Source organism: Montipora foliosa, chromosome 11 (assembly GCF_036669935.1).
Source record: "Montipora foliosa isolate CH-2021 chromosome 11, ASM3666993v2, whole genome shotgun sequence".
In the NCBI taxonomy this organism is placed as follows: domain Eukaryota; kingdom Metazoa; phylum Cnidaria; class Anthozoa; order Scleractinia; family Acroporidae; genus Montipora; species Montipora foliosa.
In genome coordinates, this window is record NC_090879.1 from 42,789,125 (window position 1) to 42,806,624 (window position 17,500).

General features: G+C 39.8%; 1 protein-coding gene across 1 annotated transcript in view; it reads right to left on the reverse strand.

The window, feature by feature from the left end:
• Positions 1-17,500, reverse strand: part of LOC137977679 (huntingtin-interacting protein 1-like) — a 62,387-nt gene that overhangs the window by 36,041 nt on the left and 8,846 nt on the right. Inside the window, exons 4-13 of the mRNA XM_068824979.1 lie at positions 15,250-15,306; positions 14,104-14,187; positions 10,282-10,358; positions 9,828-9,889; positions 8,206-8,291; positions 7,508-7,562; positions 6,855-6,912; positions 1,429-1,504; positions 958-1,125; positions 134-192 (exon numbers count right to left, since the gene is read on the reverse strand). Coding sequence (XP_068681080.1) covers positions 134-192; positions 958-1,125; positions 1,429-1,504; positions 6,855-6,912; positions 7,508-7,562; positions 8,206-8,291; positions 9,828-9,889; positions 10,282-10,358; positions 14,104-14,187; positions 15,250-15,306 — 782 coding nt within the window. The remainder of the gene's footprint in view (positions 1-133; positions 193-957; positions 1,126-1,428; positions 1,505-6,854; positions 6,913-7,507; positions 7,563-8,205; positions 8,292-9,827; positions 9,890-10,281; positions 10,359-14,103; positions 14,188-15,249; positions 15,307-17,500) is intronic.

Consider the following 17,500-nt stretch of genomic DNA (forward strand, 5'->3'; position numbering starts at 1 on the left):
TCTATTTCTGCCATATCAGTACGCGTATTTGCACATGTAAAGTGCCTGTGCTCTCTAATAACAAAAACTTTTAATCAAATTTATCTCTTGTATTAATAACCGTCCATACTTAACACAGAAAAATAATACAAACCTGTCGTCAGACTTGGGTGCATCATTTAAGTCTATCCCTAACATGTCAGTCTCTGGAGTCTTAACAGATAGATCGAAACATGATAATGAGAAAAAAAAATTAAATGGAAAAATATGACTGCTCCCAATGGAACTCAAACCCACGACATTCTGATTGCAACTTCAGATGCCCTACCACTGAGCGTGTGACAGCTAAGAGACTTGTAAGAGCTTAAAGCCACTGCCCTAATACAGCTGTACATCCAGAAATTTGATGAAATGGCCAATTTTTATATCCAGCATGAACAATGTAGAAATTCTGTAAAGTCGGCTAAGAAAAATGCTAGTCAACGGGATGCGTTAAGAAAATGACGTCACTTGTATTTTTCCCGCGAACACTAAGTACGCGTTGATAACCAGGCCGCAGGAACATGGCGATTTAATGGCGGACGAAAATTAATGGACTTGGAGTGCGAAAAAAAAGCACTTCCCTTCATCGTATAAAAATGAAACGTGGTCAGCTTATACTTCAGGAAGGTAGCTATTGATTGGGCCAACCAAACAGGTATGTGACAATTTGATCGTAGTAGTACTTTAAGTGGACACTTTGTGACATTAATTGCCTGTATCTGTATTTCTACACGAGTCATGTTGATGCTGAGGGGGACTAAATACATTAATTGGTTCAGGTTCAGGTTAACACATGCCCTATACGTACTGCTGGGACTGAGAAATCTAAAAAAATATACCAGTAGGTGGTATACAAAAAAGACCTATAGTTTACCATAGAATAACTTTCATTTTAGTTTAAAAATTATCTTCCTCTTAATGAATCAAACAGTGTACCTGGGGAGCGTTTTGCAATAATGGGTCTGTTGTTGGGACAACGAGTGGCTCCATAAGACTTTGTCGTTTGAGATCCTCACTTGGGAGTGATTGACGGGAGGGTCCCTCAAAGCTAGCAGATCTTGCTAAAGTTGGCTTTCCATCAGATAATGTAAAAGATGGAGGATTCTAGCCAGAAAATGAAATGAGTTGTCAGAACAAAAACCAGCAAGGTTAGATGTTTTTAGATTTTCTAAATGACCCATCAGGGTCAAGATAATCAACACTATAAGGCACCAGCTATCATTAATTAATGTTAAGAAACTTATAATTCTTAAATTACAGCTGAATGAATTTAATATACATAATCAACGTTTATTATATGTATGTCAAGAGTGGCATAAGAAAAGAAAACCATTGTTATAAACCTGCATGATTACCACAATTTGCATCGCTATAGTAAAATTAAAAAAATAAAAGATAGGACAAAACCTTAGGAAGCCCAGGAACATGCACAAGTGCCTTCACATAAGCCATGTTTCCAGCATCAAAAAAGAACTTTTTCAGCCTACAAGAATAAGAACAGATTTATATCCAACATGAAAAAGAAGTCCGATCAATCCTCACTTAAAAGGCATGCAGGACAAACTTGGTCCATATATATATAGTCATGTGAATTTAATAGAAAGGAAATTGAATCACATCAAGAGAATTACGATATTATTTGGCTGCTTAGGTGTGTAACAAGGTTACAAAGCTCAAAGCAAAAATCCCTCTGGAGTAGTCATTTAGAGCCAAAATAAACATTTTCCAAATGTGAAAGTAGCATGAATCTGCTCCGGGCCTTTTACTTTTTTTTCCTCTTTACTTTGCAGAGATTTCTATCTTAGCCTGCTGATCACTTTCCGGAAATGAAGGTCACCAAGTAATAAACACTAAAGACAAAATATGCAGTGTTTTCCGATAGATCTTTTGAATACATTATCGTTACACAATAATTAGTATTATAATTATGGCTAGCTCCGTGAGCGGGCAAGATGAGCCAAATCCCAAGCTTGTTCGGTCAAGATGGCTGGAAATTGGCTTCGTTCTTTTTTTGCGTGTTTACGCAAAAACAGAACGTGGCCAATATCCAGGCATCTTGACCTCACGCTTGGTCAATAACCCATATTTCATGGTGTTTCGTATGGTACCGTAACCTTGCCGCTGCGAGAAACAGTTGTGTACATATATTTGTTCCCTTTAAATCGTAGTACAGTTTCTCGAGATAATTTGTTGGAACTGGTTTGAGCCTCCGTAAATCTTGGATAATTCTGTCTGCACGTGTCAAAATTTCTTACTCTTATCTGAGCTCTAAAGGCCCGTTCAAACGGTCATGATAGTTGATGATAGTTGATGATAGTTTCAACTATCACGCACGTTTGAACACGAACTATCATTCACTATCATCAACTATCATCAACTATCATGCAGTTTGGACATGTTCAAATTCGACATGATAGTTCATGATAGTTTTGTCCGTTTGACCGAGCGGATGATAGTGCATGATAGTTTTTCGGTCAGCGGGGGTAACCAAGGCGGGCTCAATGCAATATGGCTACCGCAAGTTTGCTATCGTCCTGTGAGGAACAACAAAACAATAATTTGGACGAATATTCGGACGACAGTGACGCTGAAAGCGAGAAAGTGAGAAAAGCTAAAAAAGCTAAAAAACCAGACAACGAGAAGTGGAGTAGTAGTTTGATATGCAACCTAATAGATGAGTACGAGGCACGGCCATGTTTGTGGAAAAAAAATTGTGGCAATAGCTGCTCTTCTCGGCTGATACACAGCCATTTTCGTCACGAAATTCAAATCCCCGCCATATTTGTTTACAATCGCGCGCGGTAGGAGACTAGGTACCAGTTAGCTACGCCAGCACATTGCGCGATTTCGTCAACTATCATGAACTATCATGGACCGTTTGATCGCAAACATGATAGTCAATGATAGTGAATGATAGTTGAAACTATCATCAACTATCATCAACTATCATGACCGTTTGAACGGGGCTTAAGAGAGCTCTAAAAATTTCTGTTCTATTTTCTCTGATACAAATTATGTAATTCTTTTCTTCAAATTTTCCCACTCCTGTTGATCAGTTTTTAAATATTGATCTGATTCTATTGTTTTTCTTGTTTGTAGTCGTGAATGCGCTCTTGCGCAATGAAAGACTTATCGCCGTGTGCTGATGAAAAATGAAGGAATTTCAGGAATTTTTGGTGCAAGCTCCCTGGGTAACCTCGCCATTTAAGCGATGGCCTTCGCAGGTGGTAGAATGTTGCCAAGTTGCGGCCGGAGCGAAATTTCTTCGTGTTCTGCTGTGAGTTTAATAGTTTTCTTGAGCCCTTTCAGGCTTTGTTACATACACTATACGAACACATCGTCGCTTTTTAAGCTCTGGCTCAAAATACTTTGTTTCTCAACTTGTAATTACGCTGATCAGATCACAGCCAGTTGACAGCGACAGGAATATTGCTCACGGTTGCTTGCTGGAAAACTCTGGCTTTTAAAGCGGCGATTGATGAGCAGGGTCTAATTCAAAAATCACGTTTATTGAGGGCAGAGTCGTTGCTTGTCTCACAGAGTTTTTTTTCTCTGATTGTCAAAGTGAACTGAATTTGAAAAAACTGAGATCTGGAAAATTTAGATTAGACTGTGACAAGTTGATACCGTTGGATGGAACGTTAACATCCGATGCGGAATGATTATAGATCGCACTTTGAGACCGAAAAAAAAACTGAAACTATCACAAAAATTACTTATGTCCTACAGGCCCTACAGGTAAAACTATTTCAGTCCCCTATCAGACAAAAATAGGATTGACCATTGTTGTTTGTGTGACTTACGGTGGACTTGTTTTGATAAAGTGTTGGAAAGAGTATAAAGCCTAAAACGTAAATGTCAAATTGACGTGATGGACTTGTTGATTTAAATTCATTATATGCATAGCCTCCTTAATTTTAAGCTGAAATTTAGTGGGGGCAGAATCAAGGATTTCAAAACAATCCTCAGAGCAAGATTGACGACAACGTTTTGAGCTTTGTAAATGTTTGAAAATGTGTGAGGACTTGTCTGAAGAGAGATCTTCACGGACGCGTGTGGAAAAATGACGACCGGTTTCGCCGATATAGCAAGCAATACAGCAAGCACAAGCAAATTGGTAAATCACACGTGAACGAAGTTCTCTAGGGACAGAATCCTTCACTGAGAAAAGATTTCTTCAGTTGAACGTGTTAAACACTAATTTGATGTCGAGATCATTACAAGAACGATGAACAAGGCGGCGTATTTTGCTTTGAGCTACAGCAGAAAAACGGCCTAAATAAGGTAACTTATAGAAGTGTTGTTTACTCTGTGAAGTGGTATTAGAGGAAGGAGGTGTTTGAGTGGAGTCATATCGGTCAATGTGGTAAATATCGGTAGATGCAATTCTCGATAAGATAAACAGGGAAACGATTCTTGCGCAAAATTAAAACTAATTTCATAATCTCCTCGTGGAAACTCAGCCAAGTGTTGTTGATTTTGAAAACCCTGTCAATAGCCCATTTCCGACTTGCTGCATGTCTCAGTTTCAAAACGAGTCCTGGTGCACAACCATTCAAATGTAAATGAGTTGCGTATTCTTATGCAAATCAAAGTCATTTCCCTTTCAATAGTTGAGCACCAAGACTCATTTCGAAACCGAGACTAACAGCAACTCGGAAATGGCCCATTAATGTCCTGATAAGACCGATTTTGTATGACAGAGGTGCGAAACTAAGGTAGTTGGTGAGCAGACCCGTGAAGGTCTTTTTACTGAAGGTGCTAGTGACAACGGAACCATGGTGGGTATTGCCAATTAAAACATTCAAAAAGGGCAGAACATGATCAATTTCTTTCTCCATCGTGAAGCGTATGTTGGAATGCTGACTATTGTCGAAAAATGCGATGGCGTCCTGTTCTGAGAGAAATAAACAAAACGCGTCACCGACATAACGACGATAAAATAGAACTTCAGGACCTTGATATTGCTCTAATCAGATCTTTTCATGGTGACCCATAAATAAATTGGCGAGGACAGGAGCTAGGGTTGAGCCCATGGCAACCCCATCAATCTGGTCATAAATTAAAGAAACCTTTGAAGAAAAAGTGGGTTTCAGCAGTAGAAAATGAAAAAAGACGTTTGGGATCAGAGGGGATAAGCTTGAGGTCAGGGTTTCCTTCGGCGATGTACTTAACCGCTGAGTCAATACATTCCTCAAGAGGGATGTTAGTAAATAAGCTCTCCACATCAAAGGAAATGAGAAATTTGCCAAACATGGGTAAGTTGTTGATTTACTGAACAAACGTGAAAGTGGCAGAGGCATTATAATCATTGGGAACATGTGGTACAAGGAGAACGCATAAAAACTTTGCTAAATTGTAGTTACATGTGTCAATAGATGAGACTATGGGGCGGAAAGGGGATGTGGATGTGGGATCGCGTAATTTATGCATTTGGGGCAAGCCGCAAATTCTAGCCGGTTGGGACCCGTTGGGATAAACGCTGCCGTATAATTTATCTCATTCTCCAATTTGCCTTGTTTTTTTGGGCCTTACACTTGGGAGGAATCGTTGATTATACTAACTAAACCATTGTCATATTCGGTTCTATCAAGAATTACAATACCGTCCCTTTGTCGGGTTTCAAGATGACTATGTCCCTATTCCTTCTGAGACTCCTCAAATTGCTGTGTTTTTTTAGATCTGTAGTGGTTGGACTATACGAGGATATGTAACAGTGAGCAAGGTGAGAAAGATCTACCACTATTTTGCTGTTGTTTGAGGTGTCAATAAGATGTTTTTTCATGGTGTGGCTAATCAGTTCTAAGCAAGCAAAAATATCAGTGTTGCTGATGGTCGGAGCATAAATCGAGTATGTTAGACCAAACTTAATTGAGTGCTTCCAATTGATCTAGGGTGAGGGTGTGACCAGACACATTCGTGATGGTTTCTTTGGAGGTGAAAGGAGGAACCGCTTTCTTTGTCAGAAAACATAAAGTTTCGAATTATGATTACATTGGAGAGCAGAACTCCTAAACCAGCTGTACTCTTCTCGAATTTAGTCATTATTGTGCCATTATCCTATTAAACCTAACATCAATTGTCTGTCTATCGAGAGTAACTAGACATCACGTCTTCTGTACACGTTCGACGCACTTAATTAATAGAACTGTAAAATAGTTGTTCTTAAAAAATAAATCGTAAAAATTCGCGGGAATCCGAAATATATTTCGATCTACGATCCTCGTCAATCGTCCGCCATTTTAAAAATAAAAATACTTATATCGCTCATGTAAGAGACATTGGAATGGTCCGCGCTTTCTCAGACTTCTTGTACGTCATCACGAGACTTCTCATCTTGGTAGAACAACGCGTCCATGCGTGACTACAGCACGCGGAATCTGGAAATAGTTCCATTCGTTTTTAGAGTTCATCAATGAGTCTTCATCTACATTGTTAATCTTGACACTCTCAGATATTGTCTAAGCATTGCGTCGTTAGAGTAGACACCGGTTACATTCATTTGAAACTGCTGTATCTCACTACTGTTTCTCTCTACTGTAAAACTATTTTACAGTTCTGTTAATTAAGTGCGTCGAACGTGTACAGAAGACGTGATGTCTAGTTACTCTCGATATTCAAACACGTTCTTGGCTTCGATATATGAAATTTCACAGAAACTGTCTGTCTGGGGTTACCATTCATGTCTTAACAAGTATTTACAGCTGGGCATTTTCATGCAAACAAAACTCATTTTCATTTAAAGACTAGCTTTGAAACAGTTCCCAAAATGGCAAACATGGGCTCTCCTAGATGTATCAGTTCCTGTAACATATAGTTAACGCCATACTTACTCTGCAAAATGGGAATAAAATCTTTCTCTGTGTCCAGCCAATGTGTCCGCTGGTAAACCTTAAGGCAAAGGAATATAACAAAGCATTAAATGAAGTCCGAATATTAGCTTGGACAATGAAAATAATGTCAATCAAATCTCACTTTACCCTGCGAGCAGTCGGTTTCTCCTACGCTTCCCGAGAGAGAAACCACTGCGAGCAACCGTTAGTCTCTATGAGTGTGCCGCTGTACAGCGCCAAGGACGAATAAATTAACTTTAAACTGGTAAAACGAGTTAATAAACTTGTTTTGGCGCTAGCGCGTGCGTTCAGCTACGTAACTGCTGCGTTTGGACGAGCCTGCTATGTAGTGATATCCAGCGAAATAAGACGAATTGACGTCAAATACACCACGTGGGGTGTGACGTATTTCGCACATGCTCGATGGTAAATCAAACGGTTGCTCACAGTGGTTTCTCTCTCGGGAAGCGTAGGAGAAACCAACTGCTCGCAGGGTAATCTCACTTTTGCACTTTCATGATTCCATGCCTTTACTATAGTAAAGATGCTTTCCATTAGTGCACTTGAAGCTCAAGTAATTTTAATTTTCTTGCAGTGTTTCAGTTTGTCACCCAAAACCGAAGAATGATCAAGCATAGGTTAGTTGAACTTACTTGCATGAAGTTTAAACATGATATCCACAACAATGTCGTACAGGCCACCACATTCCTTAAAAACAAACAAGCAGTCAACTCTAAGTGCTTAAGCTATTAGCTTACTTGTCCCCCTTGACAAGAGACTCAAGGCTCTTGTACAAATTACTTCACATATGTTGAAAAACAAAATTGTTTCCCCTTCATATGATATGGATTAATTAAACTCTACTAGGCACAGTGACGGAGTGGTTAGAGCGCCGGACTGCCGATTCCAAGGGTCGCTGGTTCGAGGAATCGCTCTGCCATCATGTTGTTTCCTTAGACAAGAGACTTGACTCCACACTGTCTCTCTTCAGCCACCGGTATACCATAAATGGGTACCGGCGATATACTGCTGGGAGGAAACTCTGCGATAGACTGGCATCCTATTCAGGGGGAAGAAATACTTCTCCCAGTTGCCTCATGCTATGATGAAACCAGGATAAACCCTAGTTGGGTCGCGTGTGACTTTACCTTTTATATGTACCTTTACGTAATTCAGCAATTGAACACCCATCCCACTGCTAAAATACCACAGTACATGAAAGTCAAAAAGGGAGTATACCACGAAAAATCTTAAGTGTAACATACACTGCCCATTAATTTCATCTCACTCAGTCGTGTGCTATAAAATTAAGTTTTGGCTACTTTAGTAATACAAATTACATGTATGTTACCTGAATGATAACAGGGAACGGGCAAATCCTACACTGCACTGCTTGCAGCTGAGAGCTTCCACGGAATGGGTCAAGTGTGCTGAATACTTCAAAAGAAGAAAATTGTATTAAACTTAATTCTGATGATCGAAGTGAAAAGAGTTAGACTTACGAAATAAAAGATAAAAAATAATTAATCACTATTTTTGTCAACAAAACGCAAGGGCACATAATTGCGCATTTTTACTGTTTGCTAAATAAAACATGAAATAAATGCACATATTTGCAGTGCGGGGTATAGACGTAAGGGAGAAGTTACCCTCGCACTTATCTAGACAAGTTGAGCAACTGTCCCTTTTAGACACCTGAAAAAGTTTATATGGCATCAATGGGATTCAAACCCATTGACCTCTGCCAACTCAGCAGCCACTCTGTTGCATTTGGGAGCAACTCAATTCATTGGGCTCGTGTGTTTCCATGAAAGAACTCCATGAAACAACATGGATATTATTTTGAAGTGCTGGTTTATTAGGAATAAGGGGAAAGTGATCGTCAATGCACTGGCATTGCATAGGTCATGGATTCAAATTCCATTGAAGCCAACAAATTGTCCAAATAGTGCGAGGATCACTTCTCCCTTTCGTCTATTACATGTACCTGCACTGCAAACATGTGCAGTACATTTATTTCACAGGAGCTGTATTCTGCAAACAAGAAAAATGCACAACTATGTGATATGTCAGAGAACCTCCATCTAGAGTCAGGTAATCTAAATGCCTCAACAAAAGAGCTTTGACGAGAACGAATCAACTCCAGAAGTTCAAGGAAGATACGGACTGACCAAATGGCCACAAACCAAAACACGCTGAAGAAGTCAGAAGAACGAGTGAAGCAGTTTAAGGCAAAAACAAAAAAAACCGCCCCCAAGAGCACCGAAAAAAAGAAAACAAAGCCTTTAAAAACCCAGCTATCTCACTGATACATGGCACAGCGTTACAGGCATTCAAAAACAAATGATCCCAGGCCTGGGTCAGACCTTTAAAAGCAGAAGATCACTTGCTTCTACTACCAATAAACGTATTGGTAGAGTCTAGAATTCAAAAAGCGGTAAGGTCACATTCACGCTACTGCTGAAAAAATCAACACCAAGAAACTAAAAGCATTATTATCGAGACAAACTATTTTCTTGGAAGAAAAAAATATTACACAGCAGTATAGAGATCCAAATGTAAAGCCAGATATTGCTAAATGATTCCTAGAGGAACCGCCTAAAAGAGGTGCCCATTCAAATATGAACTCAAGAGAGCATAATTATGACAAAGACAAAGGAAACCAGACCACATACAAGGGAATCATGTAGGCCTGTCAACCCCATACACCTTATTCCAAAATGGCCACTGATTTATGCGCATACAAATTGGCCCTTGTTGCCTCGTTCAAGGCAACAAGAATATTGAGATGGTAGCCATTTTGTAGTGTATTTAACACTAAAAAAATCTGACTTGTTAAAATGCAAATAAAGTCAAAAGTCATTAATGATTGGTTATCGATACTCAGGCCCCTTTATTTGCTAAACATGGAAAAAAAAATTTCCATGCAATCAACACCCATTCTGAAATTTTGCAGAAAAACGTTAATCTCACTTCTTTTCTCAAGTGACACCAGCGCATCCATATAATCAAAAATATCCACTGACAATTCAAAACTGTGGAGAAAAAAATAATGAAATAAAATATTCCTTGCATTGATAGTCTGGCAGAGAACAATAATAAGTGGATAAATGAGACAGTCACAAAAATACAAAAGAAGGAAAGGAAGTCATTAATATCCAACACACACATATATCTTCCTCAATCCTTTTCTTAAAGGCTTAAGCTGTACCGACAAAAACTCACTCGAGTCATAAAAGACCTATCCGACAAAACCACTACTGCGCTCTTCTCTTGATGAACTTAACCCAGGTTGTCAATTACTCAGTATTCTGAATTCCAATTTGCAACACTTCTGTCAGTCACACATCATTAAATTAATTCCCTGGCAGCCATCAACACAATTATAAGTTATGCTATCAAATGAATGTACTATAATAATGCTTACTAATCATTAACATCTGTTCCAGAGTACTTGATGGATCCACCATCAGCATTACGCAGGGAGCCAGGAATGGACTCATTCTGAAACAACCAGACAGAAGCAAGATTATTGTAACTTACCTTTGTGCATTTATGTAAATTGATTGTTACTTTCTTGGTTTGATCAATTTCCACCAATTTGGTCAACCACTGGATTGATTCCACCACCAGTTGTGGTCTATATCTCTGGATTTCATATTAAATTTGGCAGTGTCCTTGAACCTAATCGTCCATGTCTTCTTAGAACTGAAAGTACAGAAGCTGTCTCGGTAGTCTACCATACAGGATACAATTTTATCTCTTGAAAACCTTTTTTTCTTTTTTTTTTTCAATTTTGCTTCTACAGAAATCTGTGATTTCAACAACAAGAAATTGACAGTCCATGTGTTAACATTTCAACACTTTTGACTCCAAATAAAAGTAAAATGTATGATGGAGATGCAAGCCATGTTAAACGTTACAATTTCAACTTGAAAGTAGTATACATAACAGCAAGTTTGGACCACTTTTTTTACGTACACCCCTTTTGTACCCCTTTTTTACAAGGTTTTATTTCCCTTTTTACCACGCCAAGCAACAAAAAGGAGAGCTACAGGGCAAGCACACCACTCCCACGGACCAGGGCTCTCTCCATTTACCCCTCAACCAGGTCCTGTGTTTGCTATTTGATATACAGGTTGTGGCAAGGATATCAAAAACAGCTATCTCTTGTGCAAGGGTGTGGATATCAACACTTAGACAATCAATATTGGATCTGTCATGCCAGTGCCTTTCAAAGGGAATTTGCCCATCTGGCTGCTATTAAAGTCTTTAATTAGAGAATTGTGGGAGATTGGGTATGCACATCCAGCAGGACTACTATTGATGAATACATTGACCAACCGTTAGCAGAAATGCCTGATGACCAATAGCCTCTCCATGCCATAATGGAAGAGCCTATCCCTAAGGGAGAGGCGATTGAAAAGGTGCCTGGCCCCAGGAATACCTCACCCTTTTCCTTCACATCGACCAAGAAAAGAGAGTAAAAGGAAGGTACTTTTAGAGGAGTTTGATCCTGTGACTCCTCAGAAAACATTTTTAATTGTTAAAGACTATCAAAGTGATATCTTGGACCTGTGGCCATCTAGCAAGAGACCCATGCCAGTTTTTCATAGACCTGCAACGGTTTCAGACTAGTCAGTAAAAGAGTGGTTGGAGCACACTGTGGACAAAATTTACGAAGATGCTGCCAATACTCCTTTGGTTTTTCACTGCACATGCTTTGCAATTGGGAATTTCCTGCAAGATTGGGAAATGGAAGTGCCTTGGAGTCATCTGCTTGGCAGAAACCTGAGAACCTTTTCGAATGGCATGCACCCCCAGGTTAACAAAAGGCTTGAGGAAGAGATAGAAGCTTTGAGAAGGGTCAAGTTTCAGCTCACTCCTGCTTTGAAAGAACAACACAGATGGCACCATCCAATACACAAATCCTGTGCTCTGCAACAAGCAGGAGGCCCTACTCCAGGTTAGTGAGGTAGGTGAGGTATTAGACAAAGCCTTTGCCTATCTTGGAGCTTCTTGAGAAATGGACTCAAGAAGGCTTAGGGTGGATTGTTGACAGAGTGGAGACTCTCTGGTCGGATATCGTCAGGTACCAGCCACTTTGAGGCAGCTCCCACATTTCACTCCAAGTGGTGCTATGAAAGAAGAAGGCATGTGCTTATGTAAAAAACAAGGACGACCACTGCTTTTTATCGTTTATTCTCTCGGCCCTGTTTCCAGCAGATGACCATGTAAAAAGGCCCTCAAGTATCCCATCCAACACAACCTCGTCTTATCTGGAATTGATTTTCCCATGTCAATTTTCTCAGATTTCTAGGTTTGAAAGTTAACATCTTTAGCTGGGACAAAGGGATGATTTGTCGATAGACTGTCCAATCAACCAGCTGATATGCCCCACATTAACGAGCTGCGCTTAGAAAAGGCTGAAAAGTTCCACTATGTTTGGGTAAAAGATTTGGACCGGCCCTTGTGCGACCAGAGCAAGTAGCAACAACACGAGCTGTTTTGCAAGCGCTGGGCCTCCACAGTTACACGGCAACCCCCATGCTGCAGGCCCACGCCCTGGAATGCCGAGGGATTAGGCGCTCCTCCCAAAGGGTGAATATGCCACAGGGGGGCAAACAATATTTCTTTCCGCAACCACCACATACAGCTGAGGCTGTTTGTAATTTATACTGACTTTGAGGCCTTGACAATGAAGATCAAGGGCCCCAGTCTCAACCCCAAGAAGAGCAACATGCAAAAGAAAGAGCACCACAAGGTCTGTGGCTTTTGCTACATTGTGGTGCCTTGCAATGGGAATATGCAGCCGCACATTGAGTACCACGGCACTCCAAGAAAAGGAGTGGAGAATTGGAATACCCCAATGCCATCTTGATGACACGAGAGGACCAGCACACCCACAGATCAGCTAAAACCTGTCATGTGTATCAAAAGTTGCTGGCTGGTGACTCCATCAAAGAATATTGTCATGTGACCGGAAAATACTAAGGTGCTGCCCACAATGCCTGTAACTTGAAACTGCATCTGGACCAAAAAAATACCACAATTCCAGTGGTATTTCATAACCAGCAGGGCTTTGACTCACATTTGCTGATGCAAGCTTTCTTGAAGGTGGAAGGCAAGGTCTCTTGCATTCGGAACAACGAAAAGTACATTGTAAATGTGCCTATTTGACCGCTACCTACAAGGGCTTTTCAGGATAAACCGACTCAAAGGGAATGGACCAAATTCATGTGAAAGTGCCGCATGGCTGCCATCATACGATCCATGTGTGATCTCGGAGCACTGCAAACCAAGCCAGATGTATTTGACTGGGAGTCGATTTTGATGAGGGAGGAAAACAGGAGTATCTGGAGAAAAACCCTCAGAATCAGGTTGAGATCGACTGAAACTCAGCCCACATACGACCCGAGGCCAGAGTTGAACCTGGGTCACAGCGTTGGGAGGCACTGTTGATGACCAATAAACCCCCCTCATTCCCCATTTCCTTCTCTCTCAGGCAGCTTCACTTTATAGACAGTGCTGCCCAGTTCTTCTTGGCCTCCCTTGACAAGCTGTTATCAGCCAACCAGTTCAAGAGACATTTCACATGTACGTCCACAAGTGTCACTTATTGCAAAACTTGTATGTTATGTAATAAATTATACATTGGCAAGACAGGTAGACAACTAGGCGACCAATTCTGCAAACACCTTCGCAATGTTGAGAAGAATGACAAACAACACATGGCTATCTGCGGCCTCTACATCTGGGTACAACAGAAAGCCGCAAGAATCTGAAACAAAAAGTCATCTTCCATATTGGTACCCTTAATCCCCACGGTACTAATGGACGCTTTTCATTTAACTAATGTATTCCTGTTTTTCACGTTGCCATGTTACCACCAATAGCATAGCTCCTACTCTACTATAAAAACTACACACAACCCATAATTCCTCAATTCGCTCTGACAAAGGGCTAACGTCAGCTCGAAACGTACGTCAGCTTTCAGAATCCCTGTACAGTGGTCAATTTACATTTATCTAAATATCAACTCCGTTAATAAAACCAAATTTTTGTGTACTACTTTCCCACCGACGCAGCACCACAGTTTCTTTAGAAACTGCCCCCTGTTTTCTAATTTGTGTTGCTTGAGGCAGTAAAAAGAGAAATTAAACACTATAAAATGGGTACAAAAGTTGTACGTAAAAGAATGGTCCAGAACTGCTATTAAGTATACTCCTCTTGAATCATCTTCCCTAACTTTTTGATGGAATTCCAGTTTTGCTATCAGCACAGCCAGATAAGAGTGGATCAACCATCCATAACCTCCCTTAGTTGAGTGTTTCTGAAACAAAAAATAAAAGGCTGGAATTACATACAGTGTATATGTACCATTATTCTTCATCACAGTGAGATCTCTTACAAAACGTGAACTCTCAATTGACCAGCTCCCAAAACCTTAATAGCTTAGTTGGCAGAGCATTGTGTACTTTCTTGTGCATGGATTGCAGTCCTTTTCAAACTGCTTAAGTTGCTCTTGTAACAGGCCATTTGCAACAATTCATCACTCATGACCTTTCTTTCATAAACACAATGATTCTGCCGGTTTCATGAAATTATTCTGCCAGAAATAAAACGAGCAGCTCAAAATATGCCACCATGTTGATTTTGGTAAGTATATTGTTTAAACTGGTGTTGTTACAGTTGAAAGAATGTGTAAGGATTTGTATGGGAAAAGGACGCTTTGCCACCCCGCCATGCTTCAATAATTTTCATACAAACCCTTGTATTTTTCTTATAAGTTTTCAAACTGCTTTAAAACTTTAATATGAAAGTCTGAAAATTTCCACTCTTGCACCCTTTATTCTTGCTTATTTGACCGATAGTAAAAATAGGAAACTCGGCAGTGTTTGTGGTGCGTAAAAATTACACTGGAGGGCAAAACGTTTTCGTTCGTAACCAAAAGTATGGAATTTTCCAGTGTTTAAATGGTCATAAAATCTCTACATTAAGTGATATTTTGCTGAAAACTTGTCTTCTGGCTAAGACAAACACAATCTTTTCATTTCTGGATTTATATAGTCTCAGCATTACGTTCACCAATTATCAGTCATGTGACAAGTTTGTTGCAAATGGCCTATTGTGATTATTTTTTGCATAGAAAAATAATGCAAAATTTGGTAATGCAAAAAGAATTCATTCAAGTGGCTGACTGATTTTCCAATGCTCTTTTAACTTTTTACTGCCCTTAAAAAAAACCTAGAAGGTGGTGCAGATAAATGTGAGATTTGATAAAAAAATAACTACAGTGTATCTTGGCCAAGATTGATTTGAAATACCCCATGAACCATATGATTATGGTTTGTACTCAGACTTTTAACAATGTTAACAGTTAACGACAGTTTACCCAAAAATCTTTCATATCCTTCAGCATTTGCTTGTATTTGAATGATTCTTTTAAAGCCTGTTTAACAAATAAATAAGTGTAGAGATTTTACTTACAGCATAAGAGAGTACACTAATTCAGCAATGGGTATGCCGACGTGTTACAATTACCATAATAACAGCTGTCAATTATTTAGTGTTTCTGTCCAAATACACATGCGAAATTCTGGAAGTTCAGGAAAGGACTTCAATAAGGTTCACATTTAAGACATTTAGAGCACAGTTTTATTATAACCCAATTATGGGCGTAATTGCATTCAACTGAAATTTCTGCAAAGCCTGGTAGGGTTAGACAGATAGAATGGTCCATTTCACTATAACTATTTGACTAGTAAGAATATTTTGAACTAACTGTCCACTTTCAAACAAGAATATTTTTCTTATCATTTCAATCTTCCCGCTTTGCACAATAATATTTATATGCCCACCCAACATGGCAAAGGTCAAGTCCATGCAGTGCAACCAGTCTAAATACCAATTACACTGGGCTGGTATGCAGCAGCAGTGGCTAGAGGTGACGATGAAAATGACAAGGTAGTGATGATGATGAATATCAGATCATCATTATTTTGTGTCATAATTGAGTATACTATGAAAAGGGAGAAGTGAGAGGGCACAGTTCCAATTAAAGGGTACATAGTACAATGTATTTGAGTGGATGTACCAGGTTGTTAACCCATTGACTACTGCACTGCCCCCAATTGAAGTCAGAATAAATATTGTTTGGCATTAGACAGAGTAAAATCTATTACTAATATTAAAGTCTCACTCTATAAATTTACAGGAATCAATGGGTTACGGACACAAAGAGCCTTCACATAATTTTTTCACCACTTCTTCCTTCATGGGCTACTGTTACGAAAAATAGCATTGCGTGACAAGCGTTACTGTCTAGAAGCTTCGCGAGAGTTCGTAGTTTGTTTATATTTAGGTTTGTACGTAAGCGTTTCTAAAGCGGTTAGATTCATTACTAATTTAGAAAGTTCTAGAAGTTTATTGTCAGAGTATATAAGTAGACGAGTCCAAGCGGAGTGTTTTTCTAACTAGTTTTTCACAAGCGAAGAGAGTTGGCGTTGGCCGAGTTTAGTCAAGTGTGACAGAAGCTGTGTGCATTCAAGTTGGCGGAGGCCGTGTAAGTTTGTCGAATACGTGTTGTTCAGAGTTTTACTTCGTGGAAACTACGTTCATTTTTGGAATAAATCTTCTTGTTGTTGTTCCGACAACCCTGCGTTCAGTTTAGTTGCAAACTACCTTTCCTCAAAACACACGAACTCGTAACATTGGGGGCCTGTCCGGGAGAGGAATTCATTTGTTTGCGGACTACAGAAACCAGGAAAGGACAATTCAAGAAGGAGTTACCGAAAAAGTAAGAAGAACTGTGCAAGAGAGTATATTGTGGTTTTGCTGTGAAATCTGCTATGGAAATGGAAAAGCTTTTGCAGATGGGGAAAGAATTCGGATTGCAAGGAGAAAAGCTTCTCGAGTTTGTAAGGGAAGAGGAAGAAAAAGAAGAAAAACGCAGACAATTAGAACAAGAAAGAAGGAGGAAAGAGGAAGAAAAAGAAGAAAAACGCAGACAATTGGAGGAAGAAAAAGAAGAAAAACGAAGACAATTGGAGGAAGAAAAAGAAGAAAAACGAAGACAATTGGAGGAAGAAAGAGAAGAAAAAGCGTAGACAGTTTGAAGAAGAACAAAGTAAGGATGGTAACCCTGTGCAGCGGGGTCAAGTGAGTGCCAGTTGTTTAGTTCAGTCACCTGAGGTTAAACCTACTGATGAAGAAGTTAAGGCCTGTATTAAAGATGATAAGCTGCTGTTAGCCTGTGGTAAGAAGATTCCATTGTTGAGTAGTGCTTGTATTGAACCGTTGACTGGAGTGAGAAGTAAAATGCCTGTCGTGAAAGGTAGAGTTGGAGAGAAGCCTGTTGATGTTCTGAGAGATACTGGTTGTAGTGGAATTGTAGTAAAGAGGGATCTTGTGCCTGAGGATCAGTTTACTGGCGAATTTAATGTTATGCTGCTCATTGACAATACGGCAAGGAAAGTTCCCATCGCAAAGATTGATGTTGATACACCTTATCTCAAGGGCCAAGTGGAAGCGCAGTGTCTTCCCGATGCTGTTTATGATTTAATTATTGGTAATGTACCAGGCGCAAGAGCCGCTGACGACCCAGACCCAAGCTGGCAAGAAGCTTGTGCTGTAACCACAAGAAG